Below are 13924 nucleotides of genomic sequence, written 5' to 3'. Positions count from 1 at the left end.
CAGCCTTTGTTTCTCTTTTTTAATTCAGTTCCTTCATTGCGCATTTGTATAATCTTTACATTTAAATTTGCTCCTTTATTGAATTCAAATACACAGAAAGAAGCAGCATACACCAAAGTCATATTTACCCTTATTTACCCTCCGTTTCACTAATGCCCGCTAAAGAGCTTTCGCTCGCAGTTTCCCTATTAATATTCAACAGGAATTGTAATGGCCAGTTGTCAGAGATATATGACAAGTGCCTCTTTGGTTCAGATTAGAATGATTAAAGGAATGGCGGCATGAGCAGCCGGGGGCTGTGCGCGAACGTGTGGCGGTGACAAAGCCTAATTGTTGTGGCAGATGGAGGAGCGAATGGTTTCTACAGAACAGCAGCGGTTTTCCAACATTTGCAGAAATGATATCAGTGCCTAGCAGATTTGATTATGTAATATTAAAATAAAGTTAGAAAATAATGTAGCTTCTCATTGTTTTTTTTTTTCTTTTTTTTTTAACCTAATACACATCCCTACTCTATACACTGCCTTTTGAACACTAATCTTACTGCGGCACGTTTCCCTGGACGGCGGCATGGAAGCAAAACGCTCGATCCAAATTGCGAGAACTCGTTTGCTACATTCGTTCACTTTTCAGACACTTGTCTCAAATGCAACACAAAACAAAAAAGTATTCCAAGAACACAAACATCCCTTTCAGCATTTTTAAAACGGATCCCTTCGAACGCGAAGAAGACATTTACAAGGCAGTGTCATGAAGACGCCCTTTGTCTGCCGGTACAGTACTTTTCAAACGCTCTCTGGCTGAACTTGACCGACAGGTGATGTAAACACAGCTGCGACTCAGGCAGGGATGAGAGGCAAGCGAGGGAAGACAATAGGAGAAGCAGACAGACAGAGGGGTTTCCGCAATAAGAAGTATGAGAGAAACGAAAAAACACCAACTCTCTGTCTCCAGAGCTTCAGCCGTCAAAGCTACCACCTGCAAAGGCCTCATATTAAACTCATCGGACCTGATCTTGGTTCTTACTGGAGGTATTCCGCTAACTCGACACCTAAGCCTGTTATAAAAGGTATGAAAGTTTCCGAGTAATTCCAGAGAGGCGAGTCAGAGATGATTACCGCCACTGTCTGTCGTCCTCAGATTTAACTCGCCAGATAGATGGCATTCCTAAGAGCATTATACTGCAGGTAGTTGTCAAAGTATGTAAAATAAGATGTTCAGAGCTAGTGGAATATTTAGCTGAAAGCCACACTATTTCAGCTGCAATTAGATCGTTGCCAGTTTTGGGTGATAATTCTTTGCTTCGGGTTTAGGCCTGCACGACTGTTCCGGACTTGAAATATGGAGACTGAATATAATGCATTGCATACATAACAATGAATAAATACTGCGAGTACACATGTATTTCCATTGGAGTTTCCAAACAACTCAGACACCTTTTCAAGGAACAGAAAGGCTTTACTCATCACTAAGTTTTAAAGGGGAATTTTCTTCCATCCTTAATGAAAGTAAAAAATACAAAGAGGGAACAATGAAAGGAAAGAGCACAGGCTGCAGGATACTTTTTGACCTGTTACTGGAAACCCCAGTGGGAACACTAACACCGTGCAGATGAGCGAGCTCACCTCTCCTTCTGCCACTCCCCTGCTATCCATCACCTCTTCATCTCCACGTAGGAGCTCTAGGTTGGTTTCTCCGTACTGGTTCTGTCTCTATCCTGCTGAGGGGTGGGTCAGTCATCCCCTTTGAAGAGCATGGGACCAGAAGGTGGGAGGCATTCATTTTATTGAGCGGTTTGGGGAGAAAATAACACCACCTGCCTTTTGCAAGGTCAAATAATGTATTGGCTGGGCCTACTTCTGGGCGAACTTACTTGTGTCTTTTCCTCAACAGCTTCGTTAATGGACTGTGAGGCTGGACACAAACGAAGTAAAAAGACCTTAAATCACTCGTAACGTCTGTCGCTCTACATGAAGTGAAAGAATCGCTTCTATGCATGTAGGTTGCTGGTATTTGGTGAGAATTTTCAAGGAGCGTCACCGGATGCGGTGAATCAACAAAAGATCGCTCCTGTATATTTTGAACGATACTTCAAAAATAGCCCATCATTGGAGGACAGACTACACAATGAACGACGATAACACGTACAGCAGTGGAAAAATGCATTTTCTGTTGTTACGTACACTGCGCAATGTTCCCGTAAGCTACACAAATTCTACTGGAACGCAAGGAGGGAAAGACTTCAAGGACAGTTGAACAACGCTTCCTCCCACCTTTCGTCCTGGGGTGAAGTCATAACATCCTTGAGGTGTCTCTTCCTAGACATACAAGCCATGAGTTAATGGGCATGAAAGGCTCTAGGAAGTCACTCTCCCTCCCATCCACCCACCCACACACACCCTCCCACGTTCCGCCTCGCACTGCTGTTCTCAGGCAGGCAGATCCGATGGGTATTTTACAGACATTGGTTTTGTTTGATCAGTTCCTTGTGGAGGATGAGGCTCTCTTGAAATCACTGGGGCATTTTTGGAATTAATTTGGGAGCCAGGTCAGAGGGAGTGTGGAGGAAAATTAGCTCTTGGCCTTGGATAAACTCTGGGGCAGTGGGAAAATCTCTAAGGAATGCTTTTGGAGCCCAGTATGTCTGCGTCTTCAGTATGTTGATTGAGGTAGATTACATGTAGTTGTTTTCCCACTCAGTGAAAGTGTTCATCACAAGGAGGAAGGACTATTATTTCCTCCACAGATTTCTCTGCCAGCCAAAATGAAATATAAAATGAGTGTATTGCTTTAAGTGTTTGGTGATGAGACACTGCCTGCAAATCTTTGTGTTTCAGCATTTATCTCATGAAACAGTGTTTCAGACAATAAGAATGTGGTTCGGTAGTTTACGTCCGGTTTAAGGTACTTCCATTATGAAAATTTCAAGACTGAAAAAACTGAAAATCAGATGTAAAAGTAAGAATAATTTAGCCGATGCCTTTGTCTAAGGTATTTTGCAAGGAAAGGATATAGGATCAAACAAAATGTTTTAAATTTTCTCTTACAGTTTAAAATAAAAAAAAACCTAAAATGAACATTTAAATGAGTCATCTTCCACCTCAGGTGAGACAAACATCCTCCCAAAACATTTATTTCAGGGCATTGAAAGCTAAATATTGATTACAGATAGATAGCATATCCCATATGACGCTGCCCTTCCTCTCACAAACTCTTCTGAGCGTAAATTCCACCACAGCATTTTTTTTTTCTTTTTTCTGCTTTTCAAATTTCATCTGCATATTTGAAAACTTCAATAATTTTAATTAATTTTCAAAGTATCTCTCTGGTGAAAATGTAGGCAGTAGTTTGGTTAAAATGGTAAGAAATTTGATAATAATGGTCACTGATGTATGGATGAGTGACCCAGTGTAAGTAGTGTATCTAGCAGTGTAAATCACCGCGGTGAATAAGGTGTGTGGGCTCATAACACTACATAGAGTTCACTGGAATTCGCTTTGGAGAAAAGCATCTGCTAAGTAAATAAATGTAAATATAAAGTAAATGAGGCAGCATAGCAAGTTTCACGTTACCGGCATCATGTGCAATATGATGCACCACCCAGCTGTTGTAGGAGACCTGCACTGATAGACATTTTATGGTTGTACTATGCAAATACTTGTGCACGTAGTCACCATATCAACACGTGATCGAGATTTCCAGAGCGACCACGTAGAAGGCTTTGTGCTCTTTTACTGAGATGTGGTGTCACCTCACGGTGTATTCATGAACTGGAGGTCCATCGTAGCTTCTAGGAGCTGTTGTAGGGTCACTCCAGCACCATTATTTCCTGGCAGTCTTAAGGATTCGCATGACCTCTGGTTGGTGGAATGAACCTTTCTGAGATCAGTGAAGCTCCCACAAAGGTTTTTTTTTTTCACATGATTTGTGCTTAGGCCTTAGTTTTTGTCTTTGATAGGAAAAATCAATCTTTTCTTGTCAAAGCACAGACTGCTGCCCACGAACAGAGCGAAAGGGGGCTGTGCATATGAGGGAATTCTGTCACACATATCAACCCATTTGTTCTCTAAGGAAACCTGTCTGTCACATTCCTCCAGATAGAAATAAGCGAGAACTCACTTGCTGTCTCGCTCCATGTTCATTTATGCCCAGTGCTTTTCCTGCGATAAATGGCAGAAAGAGGATGTACACTGAGGAAGATAAAAATAAAGATCTAAAGAATGGTAATTCAGCTTATTATACCAAACTCACTACACCATATAAACACATCACACATGTTACTCTTCCTTCCATCAACAACCACCTGTCCCAAGTGGGGTCGCGGCAAGCCGGAGACTAACCCAGCAACCCAGGGCACAAGGCCAAAGGGGGAGGGGACGCACCCCGGACGGGATCCCAGTCCATCGCACGGCACCCCAGACAGGGCTGGAACCCCAGACCCACCACACAGCAGGCACCAGCTGAGCTCACCGCACCCTGTTACTCTTGCTTACCTCAATTATTTCACTTCCAGGTGCATCTTGAAAGGCTGTGGAGAGGGATTCATCACACACTCATACATACTGTAATTGTATTGCTTTATTCACATGCAAGAATTACATACTGTATGTCAGGCACTGATTTCAGTATACAGTTGGTTCTAGATTTCAAAATTAAATTGGGACCAATAACTGGTTTATTACCCAAGGAGTTCATAAGTCAAATGTGAAATTATGCAAGCAAGGGGCTCACCATTAATTCTATATGCAGCTACTCATGTCGTGTGTGCGGCACAAACTCTGGTATTGACTGACTGTTTCTGTCCCAGAATCTCATTCTGCGGGGACACGGCAGCACATTTACATTTAGTCATTTAGCTGATGCTTTTCTCCAGAGTGAACGACATCTCACAGAACAAAACAAAAGTGTATTACATCACAGAAGAGATCTGGATGCCGACACGTGACCCTTGAGCACAATTTCTCACTTAGCACTGCACAGGGGGTAAAATCACAGATTCCTAGTCCCTGAGTGGCTTGGGGGCAGGGGTTCAAGTTCTGCTTAGGATGTGTGGAGTTGCCATGTTTCTTCCTCTGTTTGCACCCCCAGACATGCCTGGAGAAAAGCACTGGCAAACCACTTCTGTTCCTCCCTGACCTTGCAAACCGTGCTTGTGGCCGCCAAGAGCCGAAGTTGATTTGATGGCACTTCCATTGTCATCTTAGTCTAACGTTGATACACGTTTGCGGTTTAGTCTGAGTTTCACATCAGTTTCCACATGTGGGAAAAAAGGGCCTGCTGCATGAATGAATGTAAATATGAGCAACCTGGACAAGCTCCACGGAATAGCAGGTCCCAGCAGCAGCAGAAAAGTGATTCAGGCACAGGCACAGACAACATAGGGGAAGACGTTCCCTCTTTTGCTAAGCTAAGACATCTGGTCCACACCTGGGGTGAAGATTCAGAGTCACAGTATTTTTGCTCTCTGGCAGGAGTATTTATGACATAAATAAGAAAGCCCAATAAAGAAGTAAAGAACCCTGTGCAAAGCTAGACCAGAATGCCAATGCTCACCTGTAGCTCACAAAAAATAAAAAAAAAAAAACACAAATTCAATATACCCATTAAAAGCACATACACACTGTCTGAAGCCACTTATCCCAAGCAGGACCTGGCCAAACGCACCGCACCACTGCACCCAGCATGTAATAAAAGCACAATTTTAATAATTTACAAAACTATATAAGTAGTGTGTTATTTATCTTGAAGTGCATTACCTTGGAGGGGTGCAGTGGCAGAGCAGGGGTTTGCCTGGGTCCTGCTCTCTGGTGGGTCTGGGGTTCGAGTCCTGCTTGGAGTGACTTGTGATGGACTGGTGTCCTGTCCTGTCCTGTCCTGTCCTGTCCTGGGTGTGTCCCCTCCCTCGCTCCCTCCCTCTCCAGCCTTACACCCTGTGTTGGTGGGTTAGGCTCTGACTCCCTGCAAGGGCTAAGCGGTTTCAGACAGTGTATGTGCGTGCGCATTACCTTGGGGCCATGGAAGTGGAAGATACTGAACAGTTGATACTTCACTGATGGGTTAAAACTGGCATATTTAGAAACTAGTAGGGGGTGTGGTGGCGCAGTGGGTTGGCCTGGGTCCTGCTCCCTGGTGGGTCTGGGGTTCGAGTCCTGCTTGGGGTGCCTTGCAGCGGACTGGCGTCCTGTCCTGGGTGTGTGTCCCCCCCCCGGCCTTACGCCCCATGTTGCCGGATAGGTTCCGGTTCCCCGCGGCCCCATATGGGACAAGTGGTTCAGAAAATGTGTGTGTGTGTGTGTGTGTATTTAGAAACTATAGGATCAGCTGCAGTTTGTTCACCTTCTGTTTACTTTTTTTTACACCTTTTACACTCCGTTGAAAAATGTATGTGATCTTGGGAGCACTGACCTTTTCTCTGTAAATTATTTTATAGCCCATAAAGACCTCATGGAGTACATGTGACTCTTCGGTACTTGTTGCAGTATTGGAGACTTGTGACACAAAACAAGCTAAAGCCTTTTCTTTCAGCCTGAGACCTTTTGCTTAAGGCAGCATTTACTGTTCATGATCGCCATTCATCGGTGTACTGGGTAAAGCTTTGGCGCGCCATTTGAAACAATACGCTAGCCCTCTACATCTGAAAAAATAAACACTAAACACAAAAAAACTATCACCAAAAATATTGCTTGCTGAAAATCTATAAATCAGGGAGCAGCTATTTGAAAAATGATATTGTATAGGAATTGCAAACATCTGCATAATGTTCACAGTTGGTGCAGACAGATCACTCATAACAGCTGGCTGCCTCTGATACACATGCATTGACCAGGCAAACGCAGGAATGCTCCAGGGAGATACCATGCGAGTCGTTCGGCACCAAGTTGCCCCCGAATACATAAGTCCGTAGCCACCAGCAAAGACGACTGAGCGGTATGGAAGGAAAGAAAGACCCTCAGAGAGATTCTGTTTGATGAGTCATTTGAAGGCAAAGGGAAAGGTGATATTTACTTACCCGAGACGTTACGATGCTTCCTCCAGAAGAGCAAATAAAAATCAACCTCTCAAGCAGGGGGCAGGTGATACTGCGGTGGTTAGTACTACTGCCTTTGGACCCAAAGTGACAGATTCAAATCTCATCTTCAGCAGTTGTACCCTTGAGCAAGGTACTTACTCTAAAATGCTCTGGTAAAATAACCCAGCTTTATAAATGGGTGAAGAACCGAGCAGCTTAACATTATAAGTTGCTTTGGAGAAAAGTGCTGAGTAAATATAAATGCCTCAATTGTCTGCTGGTAACCGTGGCTCCAAAAGCACTCAAATTGCAATTTCCAGTTTAGCGACATCCTCAACCAGGAAAGACTTCTTCTCTTGACAAAGTCATAGGAAGGTCCATACTGATGTCGTCATTGAATCTGCATTAAGCCCCTGCTCTTTTAGTAAAAGTGTTCATAGCTTTGTAATCCATTAAATGTCATCCGGACATGATTAATACGTGGAGGTGAACGGAGCTGTTGGAGGGCTATGGGGACGGGTGGGCTTGCTGAATCAGCAGGCACCATGTTTTGCATGGGTGCTGAGACGGAGCCACGGCGGAAGACATTCATCACACACAGGTGTCTCATGCCACAGACCCCCGGCTGTACACTCTATCAACCCCCCTCCAGCCCATTGACAGCTGGCTTGTTTAGCCGGGCATGGCTGTTCTCTCCACCGCTCCTCTCTTTAACCCCCTCATCCCGTCTTCACCGCTAGCCTTCGGAAAGAAGCTGCATTTACGGAGGGGAGGAGAAACACCTGCAAAACACTGACAAGATGTTAACTGCGATGACTGTGGCTGCTGGATAGTGGAGTGGATCAGTGGGTTTGAGGACCACTAATCAAGAAGGTTAGCTCAGTACTGCAAGCAAGGGAGGAGCAAGTTCAACTGAGAAGGACTGTAAGCAAACTCCTATCCTTCATGGACAATGACTCTCACCCACCCGGACTAAACCGAGAGATTTTACAATAATAGCTTGGCAAACTGTTCCAGCGAGAGCTACTGTGTCTATTTCTGTCTTTGCGTGTGTGTGTGTGTGTTGGCATTTTCAAATTTACATAAATATGTACAGTAATATTTCCCAGGAGTTATATATATGACTGCTTTGTTCAGGTGATCTTTCAGAGGTAACTATTTAACTGCATTTATTTATTGCCACAAATGTATCATTTATACCAACAGCACAAATTTATGCCATTGGAAAAGGAAGCGACACAGTTCAGCAAAAAGCCATTTGAAAACGAAGGGATAGTCTTAGATGGACAATGTCAACAGCCCTCTCCATTTCCATCCTACAGGCTGGTGCAAAAGGCTGAAGTCACACAGCTGTATCTATATATGTGTGTGTATGTGTGTATGTGTGTGTGTGTGTGTGAATGTCACTCTTAATGTGTCACAGTATATCCCATGCAATGCAACAACCCTAGAGCAGTTTTCGGTTTTATAGTGGCTAATTGTTTCTCATGTTTTTGATTGCTTCTGGAAAATCAGTTCCAGTGCTTTCTGAAAAACGTTTGTAAAAATGTTCTACACTGAATCAAATAAGATTAACTGGCTGGAGAGTCTGGAGTGCATTTGGTAGAACATCTCTGCTTCCTTTCAGGGGCCACACACCGACATGTTTATACGCATCAAAACACGAGGGTCTGCACTAATCGGAAAGCTGCATCTACTGATCCTCGACATAAAAGATGAGAAACAGCTTGAGATTGTGAGAGCACCATTTCTGCTCAAACTTTTTAAATTTGCAGAACTGCAGAAAGAAAATTTAAGCATTTAGACTAAACAAACACTAACCAGCACAGGTACATCTAAGTCCAAATGCAGTTGTATGACTTCTAGAGTCCCTGTAAATATGTTGATGTTCTTTTCAACGTCATGATCACTGGGGTTTTCAAACTAAGGCTGAAAACATTAAGTGGTTAAGGATTTACACTCAAAATTCATTCCTGAAGTCCAACAGCTTCATACTTATAGTTATCAGAATAGCACATTGATGGAAAGAAGAATGCTTACAGTGGGAATTCACTTTCTTCAAAGTAAACAAACAAAATAACAACAACAATAAAACTGCATCAAAGTACTAAACTGATCTCTAAAGTTCACCTCAGTTGCTAGGGGGTGGAAATGTTGTACACAATAGAAGAAATTCCCTCCATAAGACACACATGTGGAATAGCAGCCTTTTGTTTTCCCAGCTCGTGGTGAGGAACTCCATATGTTCTCAGCTAGGTCTAGATGGAAAAAAGGGTGAACGCTACTGGCATTTTCAGATGATATACATCTTCAAATGGTCCGATGTCTCTGTGCCTGACCAATCACCCTAACCAGTTACTGAAAATACATGCAAAACATTCTGTATTATGCATTCTTTTTTTTTTGCCTCATTTTCCCCACTTATTACTAATTGTCCAAATTGCAACTCTGTTTATTGTAATGCAGTTTCTAAGTCAAACAAAGATTGTTTTTGCCCATCCAGCTTGCTGCCATATGTGGACGGGAACATTTGCCAATTGAGTTTTACTTAAAACTTGGTTGGGGTTGAACTTTTTTCGAGTTACTACTCTGTGTAATAGTCAACTGTTTCTGTGGTAAATGGTATGGATCGGTCCAGTAAAGGTGTCCAGCTAACTATGCACAAGTGCTGCATGTAAAATTCACTTCCCAAAAAAGATTAAGACATTTTTTTCCCCCACTTTCTTTGTTCAGAGGAAAAATTATGGATTGTTCCAAGCCCATCCCAGATTCAATCCAATATTACCCTCAGTGTGAAATATCGCAAGTACTGTAACACATTACAACATAATTAATAACAAGATCCTGCACTCAGCGCTTAATTTTTTTTTTTCTATTTTAAATATAGGTCTGGACTGATTAACGATATGTGGCATAATTGAATGATGAGAAAGTAATGAAACAAATAGCAAGTAAAATGCAGTGCAATTTTCTAAACCTTGTCTATATTGTGCGCTTCAGGACAAATAAGACATTTATGACTATATAATATATGATACCACCCTAAACACCTAAGAGCTTACTATTCAATTAATCTTGAATAAGTTAGTAAATGTTAAGTGGGGACTCACACCTGTGACAAGCACCAGTAAAAACCTTAAAAAAGCCAAGCTTTTAAATGACATGGATGTAGAGTACAAAACTTACATGATCATTTATGTCCTTTTAGTAAAATAATGTCCCCACAACTGACTTATGAATGGTGAAATTACACTGAGAAATCAAGACTCATGTACTGCAGGGAACAATTTTTACAACCTACATTTATTTCAAAAAGCTGATGTACTTCTCATCTTGACTGGGTTTAAGAACATTTGTAAAAGCATACAAACAAATGAACAGGAATCTAGCAGCATCCAAATGTTGGGACTTTCCAGAAATAATCATTTATTTGTACATATATTATATATAATCTCCTTTGTAAGCTAAACACGCAGACCCACACACCTGTGCACGTATGTGCAGGCGCACACACACACACACACACACACACACACACACACACACAACAGGATAGACAGAGCTATTCCACTTTTAGTGCAGGGAAAAAATGAATGGGGCCTTCAAAATAAACAATATCTGGTTACATACACATAAATCACAGTTAATTATGACACTTCCTCATTGGTTTTGTAATAAAATCAATTTTGGTAGTTTTAAAGTAGTTTTATAGTAGCAAAGTAGCAAGCTCAGATACAGAAATTCTACTGTATAAAAACACAAATTTTTGCTGTGCCTGTCAATTTGAACTTGATTGTGAGAGTGTGAGGCAAACACATTTTTTAAAGGAAGCAAACAAAAGGAGAAGGGGAAAAAAATCATATCAGGCACAACCTACTCCTGCACAATAAATACATACCTCGTCTTAATGATGTACATCATGTTAGTGCTAAATTTTAAACACAGTCGTATTATTGCTATTATACTGTAACAGTGGAATACTTACAAACTACTTACAATGGCTGTATATACACAGACACACCGCGCGCGCACACACACACACGTGAACGAACACAGGGAAAGAGCACCTATGTGTTCTATATCTCAAGTGAGAAAGGTTTGAACAAACCAACCAGTTGAGTTTGAAGTTTCTCAGTCTTTCCAACTTCTTCAATGGTGACCTTGTTACTTGCTCTTTTCAGAGGAAAAACAAATGTCTTCACTGGTTTACATTCATTTTCATAACTATTAATATGCGTCTGGATTTCTCCCGGATGCAGAGCACAACCTACAACCACACAGAAGTCCAGTACATTCCCGACACCCTGTTCCAGACGGCAGTCCTCAAATCTCTCCGTAGCTGTGCCACCCTGTGAAGCACGGACGATGGATTGGCAAATGGTGCAGGGGAAGAAGTCTACATGTACAATGTACCAATGATGAAGGCAGCTCCACGCCCAGGGCTTCCCACTGACAGCATGGTGGGCAGGCGTCAAGGTTTCTTGTCCACGGAATGGAAGAACCACTCTGTAAACTTCCTCAGCTGAGCAGCAGCTGTCTGGCTCTCCTCGTGCAGACGGAGGTTATCCTGCCTCAGGTGTTGAACCTGGACCTGCAGCAGGGCCTTGTCCTCCTTCTCCTATATAAACGAGGAACACGTGCGCAAAGACACCACAACAAAGAAACACACTTTCATTCCATCCACCTTCCATTCTAATCTCCATACTTAAATTACTCTGATGAAGGATATGATCAAATCCAGTAATAATCATGCTCATTTTAATATTACCGCTGGTTTTATGGCATTCATCCAGGACAAATTCAGTTGAGTAGAAAAATAGGCCTTTTTTTTTTTTTCTTTTTTTTTTTAAATAAAAAGAAAAAAAAAAGCATAGCCTTGCAGGACTTTCTGCTTGGAGAAAAATTTTCACCTTCACCTTCGTGAGCAAAGTTGCTTACTACTGACCGTTTCACAAATTAAAGAAAATGTATGGCTATTTCTGCACTGAAAAAAAGGGTGCATATGAAATTGTGTATTACTCTGAATACAAGGAACTCAGGACAAAAACTGCCATTTTTAAATTATTTAAGCACTCACTTTACGCAGGTCATATTGCAGCTGTCTCAGAATCACCTCCAGCTGATTCACTTTGCCAGTGAGACTGCCCTCTCTATTCAGAGATGGAAAGACAATTGCGAGACTAATTCACCAACACTGAATTAGACAACAGACATGAAAAATCTATATACCATCATCATAATTTCTGCTTTTTGTGGATAAAGGCCAAAATCAAAACCAACCATGTCAGATCATTTCTTACTTTTGAAGATCTTGTGAAAAACAATATGTGAGTGTAAAAGATGGATAATTTTTAGGAAAAATTATCAAAAAAAAAAATCTTTTTGCTTTGACAACAGTAAGTCTACATGGGTGGGTGACCATCATCTTAGCACAACCAGATTCTGCCATTTGTTCCCACTTTTTGTGGAACAAGTCAAGCTGAGGGAAAATGCAGGAGGATCTCCTCTGCACAGCCTTCTTTAGGTCAGTCCACAGATTTCCTGCAACACTGGGCCATTCTAGGACATTCTTTTTCCTGTAAGCCATTTCTTACTTGAGATTGCTTAAATATTCTTGATTACTAAAGGTGAAAAATGATTTTATATGATTTATTTTAATTTCAACCTTTAATCAACAAAAACTGAAGTTTTGGTAACGATGTACAGTATAAATGTCTGATATCCACTCTACACCACCAAAACTATTTTGTGTAAGATACATAAAGGGTTTAGACAAAAATTGATTTGTGTACATTTTAAGCTTTATTGATACACTGATCAGAGTCCTGCCTACCCCTGCTCCAGGGTGGTGCCCTGTCTGCTTAGCTCCTGGGAAATATCCAGGCCTTGAGGCTGCTCCATGTCCGTCAGTGAGCAGAAGGAGGCTACACGCTGGTCTGGAGGGAGGCAACATGCTCCAGTTAATGCAACATACAGGGATGGCTTCCATTTTTCACGCCAACTGCACTTCTGCTTGCTGGTACTTGTTAGTGTGAATGACATTTCCAAAAGTGGTAAATAAATAAAAAGACAGCAAATCATTTCAAAGCTCTTTGCACACAAGGATAGACAAAGGGGGAGGGGGCATCTTCAGACATTCCAACAAGCACCTCACTCCCAAATGCCTCTCTAGACATCAGGATCTACAGGGTCAAAAGGCATGTCCTTCAGCACCACCTTAGAGATTAGGAGCTATAAGATTTCAAGAGCGACCCAGAGAGCAGAATGTAAGAAGCCCCTCAAGACAGCAGGATTCACAAGGCCTGCCCAATTCAGAGAGCACAGATTTTGGAAAGAAACTGCACTCTTGTTATGAGAGATCAGTATTCAGGGATTGGATTATATTGGTTTTAGAATCAAGAGCTGGCGCTTTAACCGAGAGCAGCTCGGCACTTGGTAGATAGTGACTTGTCCAATTTCTACCAATAGACAGCAAATCGCTTCACAGCTCTCTGCCAGCAGCATGGAGGATGGGCTAAAAGGGCATCTTCAAATGTTCCAACAAAAATAACTGCTAAACTATCCTTCTCAAGGAAGTATGGGGCTAAGCCACCCAAAAAAGAACTGAAGTGCTAATCCACTGACAGAGAGGAGCATCAGTAACAGCCTTGCTTTTACCATAATAATCCATTTTTATGAAGGCAAACATGCCCAAGGGTCAGATGGGGGGAGGGTGGACCTATGGGCCTCTCATCACAAAAGGGTTCCGATAAAGTCTGAGATGTCAGCATTGTGATTTTGTTGCAATGTGCAGAAAAACTACTCAGCTTCACCATCCAACCAAAGGCTTCATGCATGAAAACAAAAAATGTTGGATTTTACTTTTTAAAGCCTTGAAATTCAATATGCAACACTGCATGGTCACCTAGGTGCTCA

At 42.0% G+C, this 13924-nt stretch overlaps 1 protein-coding gene across 1 annotated transcript in view; it reads right to left on the bottom strand.

Annotated features, from left to right (window-relative positions):
- Positions 1 to 10331: 10331 nt before the first annotated feature.
- Positions 10332 to 13924, bottom strand: part of LOC108933729 (signal-induced proliferation-associated 1-like protein 2) — a 110229-nt gene continuing 106636 nt past the window's right edge. Inside the window, exons 19-21 of the mRNA XM_018750973.2 lie at positions 12843 to 12945; positions 12087 to 12159; positions 10332 to 11627 (exon numbers count right to left, since the gene is read on the bottom strand). Coding sequence (XP_018606489.2) covers positions 11481 to 11627; positions 12087 to 12159; positions 12843 to 12945 — 323 coding nt within the window. The 3' untranslated portion in view covers positions 10332 to 11480. The remainder of the gene's footprint in view (positions 11628 to 12086; positions 12160 to 12842; positions 12946 to 13924) is intronic.

The sequence above is a fragment of the Scleropages formosus genome, chromosome 16, assembly GCF_900964775.1.
Source record: "Scleropages formosus chromosome 16, fSclFor1.1, whole genome shotgun sequence".
NCBI classification, from domain to species: Eukaryota; Metazoa; Chordata; class Actinopteri; order Osteoglossiformes; family Osteoglossidae; genus Scleropages; species Scleropages formosus.
The sequence above is the reverse complement of the archived record's forward strand: the minus strand, read 5'-3'. Positions and strand labels throughout refer to the sequence as shown.